Below are 12,617 nucleotides of genomic sequence, written 5' to 3'. Positions count from 1 at the left end.
CATACATTGCCTCCTGTTTTCTTTTGTGAGTTTTATATTTATTCATGCAAATACAACACATGTTTTGCCAGTTGCAAAAAAAAAAAGTATGGAGTCTCTATTGTAATGGCACAAATTATGGCTCAATTTTCAATATGGCTCATTGAAGGGAAAATGAGGGTGTTTTGCATCTCTCCAAATCTTCTGTCCGTCTTTCTGTGGGATTGCAATAAGATTTTTTTTAAGTCACAAACATTTCAATGGAGTAATAACTTTTTTTGTTTAGTAATGAATTACTCACTATTACAGTTGGAATGATAAACCTCTCATTCCTGTTGAAGGATTCTAAAAGCCTCATGTCTTCATCAGATAGTTTAAAATCAAACACCTGTGTGCAAAAGTGAGCCATTAATATATTAAATAATCATGATGCCAAATTCTTGTCACTTAACCAGTCACAAAGCACATACTCAAATCACACAAATGAGATTACATTACAGGGAAGGCTATTCTGTGAATATCGACCAACATCTCTTGGAGCATTTAATTTTAGGACAAATGAATCTATTACTAGATCCTCATTACTGTTTCTGTCCTCCAGGTGTCTCTGTGTGTCCTCTTGTATTGGCATTCTCAGTAGGTTGTAATTACTGGCCTTGCTTAAAAGGGATCTCCCAAAATGGAAAATTCTGTTGTTTACTCTTACTTTTTTTCAAACATTTATGAGTTTTTTTTTTTTTTTTGTTCTTCTTCTGTTAAACACAAAATAAGATATTTTAAAGATATTTCCCACTGTGGAAGTCAATGGTGGTGTCAGCTTTCCTCAAAATATCTTGTTTAACAGCAAATAAACACAAAAATCTTTGGAACCACTATAGGGAGCGTAAATAGGCCTGTATTATAATTGTTGAACTATCCTTTTAACACATCCAGGAATCATTAGCAGTGAGCAGTGGGGAGAGACTCATCAATCAGTGTTCAATAACCTGTAGAGGCACTGGAAATGAGCTGCGAGAGCTCAGGTGGATCTACATGAGCTGAAATGGTAAGTTATCATGATGAATATGAATGTTTTAAAAGCTGGAGGAAGTTTTTCTGAAGTTCTGTCTTTCCGTTGTTTGAGTCTGGTCTAGGCGGTTAAACAAAGAAGGTTTGAAAAAAGTCACACGACGCGAGCTCGTTGGCGCCATTTCAACGGTAGTTGAGCTTGACCTTCACGTCTTGTGGGCTTGATAGAGGACCGAGATGGTTGTTGACATGAGGTTCAGGTAAGGTTAGTGATGTCTGTAACTTTTGAACGTTTAAGATTGTGCTGGTGTTTCTGCTGGATTTATTGTGTTAATCATCATTTATCCGACTACCGTACTTTGGCCTATGCTGAATGTTTCACTGAGATTAGATGGACTGTTGGCAAGTTTACAGTTAAGGTGGGGTCATATTAATTGTAGGCTTAAGTGTAAATATTTAGTTTAAATCGTAGTCTATATTGTAAACAATTTAAAGACGAATCACGTGGCAGCACACGAGTCATTTTCAAAGAGGCAGCTTGTGTATATGGCCACAGTTCATATACATAAACACAAGCTGCATCTGTTGCACTCACTTAATTTTTTATTAATTCCTAAGCAGTCACTTTGATAACTTGTGCGAATGATGGAAGCCCGAAGAAAGCGTTGAAAGTGGCCAAATGTGACAGACCTTTTAAAATAACAAAACTTTATGCAAATATCAAGCCATAAAAAAGGGTTTGCTTCGAATTTTTAACATTTTTTTGACCGAATTTCCCCATAAGCTAGAGTTTTCTAAAGCTGCATCAAATCCAGTCACATCTTTAGTCTTATACATACATGACGTCTGCAGTTTAAGATGAGGAAGGAACTTGGACAGGGAAGAATCCAACTTACTTCAATGTTCTGTTTGATCCTTGATGGAGTGACACTTTTAGGGATGCAAACAACGCCTCTCTGAATGTGCCATCTGGGAGACAAAAACAAATCCAGAAGTTCATAATCAACATGTACTCAAGGATACATTAATAATAATATTTAAACTTTAAAGGTAAATGTGGGTCTATTCTTGGATGTGTACACAGATCTCACCTTATGATGACCTGCGCTGGGGTCTTGTTATAGCATTTGGCCATTCCAACCACCCTTGGATCATCCAGAAGTAAAGCTTCTTCAGGTGTAACCCATGGACGATCAGGAGAACCCAGAGGACTGTAGGCTGTTACTGTCAGCTTTCGACTCCAGCAGTGAGACACCAGCTCAGCCTGCACCAGGTATGGATGGCACTCCACCTGTAAATGATAAAGAAATATTTATTTATAAATTACTCATTTAAAAAATAGATGACGTAAAATGGCTAGAAAGAAATTAAAGAGATTTGCATGCAATATAACCACATAGATTAAGTCCGTATGCATGCCTTTCAAATGCTTTTTAATAACTGTCCATGGCAAATTAAAACAAGGGCAGTCCAGTCACTGTCTGCTTCATACCTGATTGACCACTGGCTTGTGTTTGGCAATGCTGAGAATGTCATCGATCTGTTTGGCGTTGAAGTTTGACAAGCCAATGGCTTTTGCCAGCCCTTGGTCAACCAACTTCTCCATGGCTGCCCAAGTGTCTCTGTAGTGAGTGTCATCATACTGAATAGTACCATCAGGATGCCTGGGCATCAGCTCATCCCCTCTCCTGGAAGCGTTGAAAACACTAGAGTTCACTAGAGTTGTCCATTTGTAAACGGATCATCAAAAACACATTAATTACTAGGTGCAAACAGTGTCCATATAAACCATTTATGTGATGAATGTGCTTTAAGATTAAATAATGCCCACCTTTTCCCCCTTAAATAACCAGTATAAGCTTATTAGCAATATTATATGTATATTCTTGAACCACAATAATACTCAAAGGCTTGGGGTTATTTAAATTAAAACATACTTTTATTTAACGAGGTGTATTCAGCTGACCAACAGTTACTGTAAATATTAAACTTTTTAAAAATATTCTAAACATTGAACTTGAGAAGTTGTATCACAAAACAATAAGCAATAGCTGTTTTCAGCATTGATAATAGTCAATATTTTCTCTGTACAAGTCAGCATATGCATATTTCTGAGCAGACGCATGTTTCTGATGAATCATGCTACACTAAAACTCAGCTTTAAATAATAGTAAATTACCAGTAAAAATTATTTATATATTATTACTATCATTATTAGCTATTAACTATTATTTAAAGCTATATACTAATATATATATATATATATATATATATATATATATATATATATATATATATATATATATATATATATATATATATAAATCTTGATTAATTTCACTGTAATCTTGGAATTAATCTAGATTAAAATGGCTCATTTGAATTCTGCTGAAGGCATTCAGAATATGTGTGCTACCCAAATCATTACGCCATCTTAATGCGAGCGCTTTAACGGACAGATACATGCACATTTGTGTCAGAGCGCGGTGTTTAGTGATTAATTATATTAACCCTTATTTGTGTAATTAACAAACAAGTTGGGAATCAAACAACATGTGAAAGAGAAACCATATGAGAGTCGCACTACTCTTAAAGTGACAGCGCTCTATAATCCTGCTGCCGACTGTTTTTATTATTTATCAAACAACAAAAGGACAAAATCACACACTGCTCTTGACTGAAGGACTTTTGTAGCTGTAGTAGTTTGTAGACTTTTCTTACAGCGAAGATGCTTAAAGCACAGTTTGTTTCATATTTTTATTCTATTGTATTTTATTTCCCCCCTTCCTTATTTACAGGGAGGAAAATAACTGTGCATATATACAGTTAAAGTCAGAATTATTAGCCCTCCTGAATTATTAGCGACCCTTTCCACCCAATTTCTGTTTAACGTAGAGAAGATTTTTCTCAACCCATTTTTAAACATAACAGATTTAATAACTCATTTCTAATAACTGATTTATTTCATCTTTGTTATGATGACAGTAAATAATATTTGACTAGATATTTTTCAAGATACTAGTATTCAGTTTAAAGTGACATTCAAAGGCTTAATAAGGGTAATTAGGCAAGTCATTGAATTACAGTAGTTTCTTCTGCAGACGATCAAAAAATATTGCTTAAGGGAGCTAATAATATTGACCTTAAAATAGGTTTCAAAATATTAAAAACTGCTTTTATTCTAGCCGAAATAAAACAAATAAGCCTTTCTCCAGAAGAAAAAATATTATAGGAAATACTGTGAAAAATTCCTGTTAAACATCATTTGGGAAATATATGCATGTATGTGTATATATATATATATATATATATATATATATATATATATATATATATATATATATATATATATATATATATATATATATATATATATATATATATATACACACACACTCCTTATTTGCGTCTAATACCCCAGTTTGCCACAGGGACATGAATGAAATGTTCATGTGTGAAGGTGAAACTGGCAAACTGCAGTTAAAGTCACCCAAAATTACAGGAAACTCTTACATGAATTACGTCACGTAAACACCCTAATTATGTTATTATCTATTAAGTCAAATAACTAGATTACTCATGTTTATGTGATCGTAGTCAGTAGTGTCTTCGAAGTACAGTAAGTGAAAGATCCAGAAGGGCATCCTGCTGATTTGATTCAGAAGGGCACTTTTTTCTCAGACGACTCACCGGTTGACTTTCATACACCGTCATTCATTTTAAAAAGCACCCAGTCCATTTTATTTGTATATGTTTTATTTTAACGCATAAACTCTGCAGGTACCTGATAGTTAGATGTGGAGCTTAAATTAATCAGATTCACTGTAGTGAACTGCATCCATTTCACAGAATACACACAGGTTCGAAGACTCGTTCTCGTCACCCACAGTGCAATTCAGCCAGGTATACATTCGCGCTAAAATATCAAGGTGAAAGTCATCATAGCTTGCATAGAATCGACCCAGCTCCCAACCCAACTTTGAGAATAGATTAACGGCGATTATTTTTTTAATCGCCCGATAAGAGTCTCTCGTTAATGAAGCACGTTAACGCCGATAACGACCCACCACTAATATATATATATATTGAGGGATGCAGAAGAGCATCTCTGAATGCACAACATGTCTAAACTTGAGGCAGATGAGCTACATCAGCAGAAGACCACACTGGGTGCCACTTCTGTCACCTAAGAACAGGAAACTGAGGCTACAATTCGCACAGGCTCACCAAAATTGGACAACAGAAGATTGGAAAAACGTTGCCTGGACTGAGGAGTCTCCATTTCTGCTGCGACATTTGAATGGTAGGATCAGAATTTGGTGTCAACAACAACAACAACAACCAAAATTTCTAAAGAATATTTCCAGTACCATGTTGAATCTACGCCACAAAGGATTAAGGCAGTTCTGAAGGCAAAAGGGGGTCGGTCCAACTCGGTACTAGTAAGGTGTACCTAATAAAGTGGCCTGTGAGTGTGTATGTATATGTGTATATGTATATATATGTATATATATATATATATATTAGGCATGTGACGATAACCGTTTAATATATATTATTTGTAAAAATGTTTGTGAAATTTGTAAAAGTTTATTACCCAATTACCCAATAACTAGCTCCTAAAGCACAACTCACCCAAAGGCCATTGGCCAGTGCATGAGGTAGAGGTCCAGATAACTCAGCCTCAGATCCGACAGAGAGCACCTGCAGGCCTTCTCCACGTCCGCTGGATGGTGCTTGGTGTTCCACAACTTGGAGGTCACAAAAATTTCTTCTCGTCTCAGAGACTATAGAGGCATAAAATGTGTGTGACACAAGTGTAAGATGCATTTAAGCTTATATTGGCTTTTAAGTGGTTCATACTGTACCTTTCCTTGTCCCAGTCGTTCAGTGAGAGCCTCTCCAACCTCTCGCTCGTTGCTGTAAGCTGCTGCACAGTCAATGTGTCTGTAGCCACAGTCTAAAGCTGCCAGTACAGCCTGCTTCACCTGCAGCCACACACAATCAATCCAGTTCACATGTGAAGATATGTTAACATTTCTTTAATTGTTGTACAGAGATGATCATTATTATTGTATGAGTCAGTATTTTATTTGTATCAGATGGTGTTTGGATTGTCTGTCATATAATGGGGTGGGAAGGGCTTCACACACACCTGTCCTGGAGCACTTTTCCACGTTCCTAAGCCCACCGTTGGCATCTGCTGACCCGTGGAGAGAGTGATTGTTGCTGTCATGGTTTATTAGTGCACGTTTCCTGTCCAAATGAAAAAAATAATAATAATTTACAGATGAGACAAAATACTATATTTACAGACTCAATAACACTATAGTTTAAAATTATAACAGTAACACTAATCATAATATATATATATAAAAGAGTTGCCAACTATAACAGCCATGGCACAAAGAAACAATGCTATTGGAAGCATTGATGGAAAGATTAATATTGGAGATTTACACAAAAAAATCTCGTTGGGAACTTTTTTTTGTACCAATTGATGAATGAAAGAAATTTAGCTTCAAAGAGCTTGCTTTTAATTCTGCAAATGGTAAACTCTAATGCGTTTGTTTTAAACAAAACATCAATACTTCTATGTGTGGACGCTAATATCGTTATTGTAGTTATCATTGTTGTGAATGGCGCTTTACTGTTACGGTCATTTCTGTGCTGATTACAAAAATTTGACTCACTAAAAAGTTATGCTAATAAATACATGATACTTTTTATGCCTTGAACTGACAATACAAGAACATCAGAACAAAGTTCAGGGAATCACAGCTGTCTGTGAAAAAGGTCAATAATATACAGTCATAAGAAAAAATATAATCACATACAAATACAAATAACATACCTATTATACCAAATAACAGACAGAAAGGGGAAAATTTAAATAATAATAATAATAATAAAACTATTATTAATATTAAAATAATAGCACAAAAATTACTAAATTAGACAAACAAAATTAAACAAATGAATGAAATTACAATGCCACTTAAACAAATGAGTTAAATTCTATTCTAAAATGAGCAAAGGATGGGTATTTATTTACAAATTTCTGTTTTAAATTGAAAAAATTACCACATTAGATTAAAAAAAATGATGATGTGTTCCAGGGGTTTATCTTTTGGGATATTATAATAAAAAAATAATGTCTTTTAGACTAAAGCAATTCACAGCATTGGCAGAATCGAGTACGTGAGAACTGAGTGACCAAAATAGCTTGGATGTTGGACAATCAAAAAACGTATGTACTAATGTCTCCTCTGCTTGTTTGCAGAAAGAACAAGAGCTGTGTCAATGTCCAAAAATATCGAAATACTAGAATTTACCTTGATAAATTTTACAGGAAATATTAAAATGTTAATGCAATTTTTTCCCAGGGAAAAGGTTCTATTCCAGTCTACATCCTCAACCAAGGACCTCCAGTAAAACTTTCCTCTAGAAGAAATTTTCCTTTTAAATAAAAAAAAAATGACGCACAAGCCTATTGTTACATTTCTAAACGAACAGACTAACACCTTCTGAAAGCAAAGGAGAATGAATATTCACTGATCTCTTTGGGTTAAATCTACAGTGACTTTTAACCTGGTGAACTAAACCGGGTGATATTGCTTTAACCACTTTATTAAATTCTTTAGGAGGAGCTGGGAAACTGGTATGTTACCAGTTGTTCATAGAAAGAATATTTCCAGCATCATTTAACAAGCAAAGGATACAATTATTATTACTTTGAAACCACATTTGGTCAAATAAGGATTTGTTTCTTATTGTAATATCTAGTTATTCCATAAGAAAATTGGTGGGGAGAAAAATTGTAAACATAACCAAGCTTCCAAGCAAGCAGACATTGCTGGTGAAATTTAGACAAAGCAAAATGTAGCTTAGAGGGAAGATAATTACATTCAAATACATGATGCTATTCATTCTATATTGTCATTTTTATTGTGTAAATTTTTGTAACAAAACAATTAGTGATTTAGAACAACTGATTTGCACAAACAATTAGTATGCCAGCTGGATAACTAAAAATAAAAAATAAAAAAACCATTAAACTACATTTATTCAATAAAATTTTAACTTAATAATATAACTTATTATATGCTTCTAGTTTAAAATGATCCAAATTTAAATCTTGTCATCATCAAACACAAAATAGTACTCAATACAGTACTCAAAATAACATATAGTCTACAAATAGTCTGATCATTAATCAATGCAGTGATATAGTTTTCCTCCTCCTTTCTGAATTTTTCACTCTGCTTTGAATTAAACTGATTATTTCAGTATTTTATTTGTAGATAAAAAAGAGCAACGCTAACATTTGAAAACCACAGAATAAATGATTTACTTTGCGACTTACCTCAGAAGACGCTTCAGTATGCAGAATCTGACAGACACAGAGCTTTTATACGCTAAGTTCAAAGTCTTTGTTTATTCATTCCCTCAAAAGGCTGACCAATAACCAGAAGTCATCCACAGATCTATCAGCTGAACATTTTATGATAAGAGCTTTCAGACCAACCTACTTTGACAAGTTTGCTTTTATTTTTGCATTTTCCCAAGCTAAGCAGCATTGGTGGAATTGCTGGCTGTCAGTGTGGCTTTGGGGGGAATGGAGTTAATGAAATGGCTTGGGTCAGGAAAAGGCATCTGCTTATACTGAATGTGTTCACAATGGAGCCACATATCAAAACAGTTTAGAGTGCGTCACATTCTCGCATGCTCAGGTTTAGCGCTCTCAGCTGTTACGGCCTTCCTGCTGGACAAATATAGAGCGAGCAAAATATTACTCTGTCTCACGACTGCTCCAAGTGTTGTGACCTGGCAGTGCTCAACTCGAGGTCCACTTCCCTTATGAGGTCAGGCAGACTACATGACTTTGTCACCTTACAGAGCTGAAAAAAACCCCTCAAGAACATTCTTGATTGTGGAGTCACTGGCAGCCCATAGTACCACTGGCTCACTTGTGAGGGCAATCCCGGAATAGCTGAAGAATATTGAGCATATTACATAATGTGTGTATTTTTAGAAATCACTGGAAATGTAGTAATGGAAAGTGATATATTTTTTTATTAAAAGATTTAACAGACCCAGTTTATGTTAAGTGACCTTATACGTACAGCATGTTTATTGTGTCATATTTGTTTTGCACAACACTAATAGTGCTATTTTGAGGTGAGATATGGGTAATGTTAAAGGGGTGGGCCACTATGATATCATATTTTAAACTTTAGTTGATGTGTAATGTAGCTGTGTGAACATTAACAACATCTCTGAATGTAAGACGCTCAAATTTCAATGCAAAGGGAGACATTGGATTTACATTCAGTCATTTAGCAGACGCTTTTATCCAAAGCGACTTACAAATGAGGACAAGGAAGCAATTTACACAACTATAAGAGCAGCAGTGAACAAGTGCTATAGACAAGTTTCAGGTGAGATCAGGATTTCGCTGAGTTAGCTTAGCAAACACAGCAAACCAACTTTGGGGACTACAAAAAAAAAAACATCCGGGTTAGTGAGATCATAAACACTTCAGATAACATGCATTTACGACGCGCATACACTCCGCGCAGCAAAGGGACGTGGCCAGAGGCGCTGTATTGTTATAGCCGAGAAAGCTAAAATACAGTCCAAACGCTGTTATTTCCACAGAGCTTCTTCTGTTTCTGTATTTGGGCTTCCAAAGAACACGACACAAAGAGAGAAGTGCTTACAGTTTAATCCTAAATATGCTCCAGAGAATTATAAAAAATATATAGCTAGCATTTGAGAAAGGGCAGCTTCCAGAATCTCTCCCAGTTCAGTGCTGGATTCAGCTAAAAACTCCTTTAAGAAGGAGCAGCTCCAATCATGATAGAAGAAGCTGTAGATTGTGAACCACAACCTGATTTATAACATGCACAGTTTCTAGCATTAACGGTATGTTGTAGCAAGAGCGTAAACAACGGGAAATGCATATTTAATGCATATTTATCTGTTAAACCCCTGTGAACACCTACAATCTTTAGCAGTACTGCAGTGTCTCTCTATGCAGACGCTTTCAGTGTCTCTCTATGTGACTGCTTTCCCTACATTCTACATCATAAATAACGAACTCGCAAAAGATATGAGAATGTTTTATATTACTTGGTTCAGCTGTGTCCGCTTCATTTTATGTCTAATTCAGGCTCACACTGATATGGCTACTCTGGCTGACAGTATTTACACAGTAGAGACAATGCTCGTGGATCATAGTGGAATGCAAAATTATGTGAACAGTCACTTCATATTTTGTCTTTTATTTAGCGGTTTGTGCTTCAGAGTTGTGTGATGTGACATGCTGCTCACTTACAAGTATGAAATGCAAATTTGCTGTAATTTGGCAGACCGTGCATTTAGACAGACATCTAGTCCATTCCAATGTTACACTACCCTTTAGAAGATTCAACATCTCACACAGAAAACAACATGCACAATATTTATAAGATGCACTTTAGGTTTTAGACCCAATGATAAAAAAAAATCACCAGAATTCCTTAGCATCAGTATTTGCTCGATTTACTTTTTTTAAATTCATGAATATGTATTATGTTATTTATCAGCGAGGGTCGCAAATCTCTTGAGTGCCATCAGGACGCAGTATTAGTGTGGCAACATTTCTGGAAGCACAAACAAAATTACATAAATATATTATTTAGTCAAGTGGAAGAAATGCCTAATGGCTGTTTTAAAAAGTTGAAAAGAAGAAGACGAAAAGTTCTGCCTTTCAAGGGGCATCTGAATCCAAAATATGAATGACAGTAAACTGAATATTGATGGTCATATTTGCCTCTAAATATCTGTGGTGGTTATAAACACTGTAAGTATAAAGTTTAAAAGATAGATGCCAATGTCAAACAACCCTGACAAAAATATGCAAGGGTGAAAAATAAATCAACTGTCATTTTCATGTGTCCATGGAAATCATAATGCACCAGTAACTAGTCCACTTTTTAGCTGTTTAACAGCTGGATCTCCTAAATCAATGATTCCTGTTAGAATTATTTGTAGTTTGCTCTAATTTTTATTGAAGTCTTGTAAAACATTTTTAAAGAGAAAATCATACTGTTGTCACAAAAAAGATTTAATATACTGTATTATTATTATTATTTATTTTATATTTTGAGTAAACTTTACTTCACTATTTTCAACAATAATATCTTTACTATTTTTTACTATATTTAATAAAAAACGTACCATTCCTCATTATTTTTAACATGGTGAAAACTTCAATGATGCGGTCAAAACGAGTTACCAGTTCACTGATTTACAGGAAATGATCCGTCAGTGCGAGTCTCCATTTAACATTTGGCTGATTGAAATTAATATTAAAAAACTACATTACCCATGATCCTGCAAAGAAATCTCCTCCTATCTTGTTAAGTTTTGATGTATGGAATACAGTTTCTGGGTACAAGCTGCTACTCATTTGAATTGAGTAAATATTCGTTTATGATCACTTTTATTCATATCACACATTAAAGTGAATTTTATATATGAGTAATATCACACGAGTAGCAGTGCGGTATGGCTGTATATCGGCACTGGTGGGAGGCGTGCGTTGGCACAAGGCCGCACCAGTGATGATATACAGCCATAATCACACTGTGACGATTGTCCCACCAGTGACGATATACAGCCATATCACACTGCTATGAGTGTGATATTGCATTTATACAACAGTTCGACAGCATAATCATGTATATAAACATGACGTCAGAACAGCAGAAACTGTTGCTACTTCACAAACATCATGTTAGAGCTAATATTTAAATGATTCTCTAGCATAATGTCTATAATTATGACAAAACAGGTGATTTTGCTCAAATTTTAAGATTATAAGGCTGAACAGCATGAAATGCCATCAATCTACAGAGATTTCCCAGTATTTCTCTGTTGCAATCGAGAAAAAGCCAGAGCAAAGCAAACACTACCAGTTTCTGTGGTGTAAATACAGCAATACCAAATTTGTCTCTGTCGCCATCTTGTGGTGGAACATCAACTGTCTTTGCTTTGCTCAGTATGACAGACTGATGATGCTAATGTGCTGTATCTCCAAAATTATGAATATTTAAAATAGATACTATCCTTTTAAATAAAAGGCTTAGTTGCAATCTAATCCACATACTCGCCTAAAAAAGAGTGATTCGAGAACTAGACAGAACTGTTATATAAAAAAAAATCATGGTGTACACAACAGTCTCTGGACTTGCTGCATCACAGACATCTGTATTTAAACAATTTATAAAAAAATGGATGTATATAATGGATATATATATATATATATATATATATATATATATATATATATATATATATATATATATATATATATATATATATATGTATATGTATGTATATGTATGTGTGTATATATATATATATATATATATATATATATATATATATATATATATATATATATATATATATATATATATATATATATATGTATATGTGTGTGTATGTATGTGTGTGTGTATGTATGTATGTATGTGTATGAATATGTACATACATATATATATATATATATATATATATATATATATATATATATATATATATATATATATATGCGATCGTAATGTTCGAAAGTAATACAT

The 12,617-nt window shown here is 34.4% G+C and overlaps 1 protein-coding gene across 1 annotated transcript; it reads right to left on the bottom strand.

Moving 5' to 3' along the window:
- Window positions 1-81: 81 nt before the first annotated feature.
- On the bottom strand, window positions 82-8,430 carry akr1a1a (aldo-keto reductase family 1, member A1a (aldehyde reductase)). The gene is made up of 9 exons (XM_056456986.1): window positions 8,354-8,430; window positions 6,143-6,243; window positions 5,856-5,975; window positions 5,623-5,774; window positions 2,480-2,675; window positions 2,079-2,278; window positions 1,884-1,956; window positions 281-367; window positions 82-195 (listed from the first exon to the last, which is right to left on the bottom strand). Exons 2-9 carry the CDS (start codon window positions 6,221-6,223, stop codon window positions 130-132), a joined length of 975 nt encoding a protein of 324 aa, XP_056312961.1. The 5' UTR covers window positions 6,224-6,243; window positions 8,354-8,430; the 3' UTR covers window positions 82-129.
- Window positions 8,431-12,617: the final 4,187 nt, after the last annotated feature.

The sequence above is a fragment of the Danio aesculapii genome, chromosome 5 (assembly GCF_903798145.1).
Source record: "Danio aesculapii chromosome 5, fDanAes4.1, whole genome shotgun sequence".
Lineage (NCBI taxonomy): Eukaryota > Metazoa > Chordata > Actinopteri > Cypriniformes > Danionidae > Danio > Danio aesculapii.
The sequence above is the reverse complement of the archived record's forward strand: the minus strand, read 5'-3'. Positions and strand labels throughout refer to the sequence as shown.

What these genes read in the sequence shown, in the direction of transcription:
- akr1a1a (XM_056456986.1), bottom strand. Translation starts at nt 6,223, where the DNA reads ATGACAGCAACAATCACTCTCTCCACGGGTCAGCAGATGCCAACGGTG. An exon ending in ACAAGCCAGTGGTCAATCAG is followed by an intron (nt 2,279 to 2,479) that starts GTATGAAGCAGA and finishes TATCATTTACAG; the next exon opens with GTGGAGTGCCATCCATACCT. An exon ending in TTATCATTCCAACTGTAATA is followed by an intron (nt 196 to 280) that starts GTGAGTAATTCA and finishes GCAATCCCACAG; the next exon opens with AAAGACGGACAGAAGATTTG.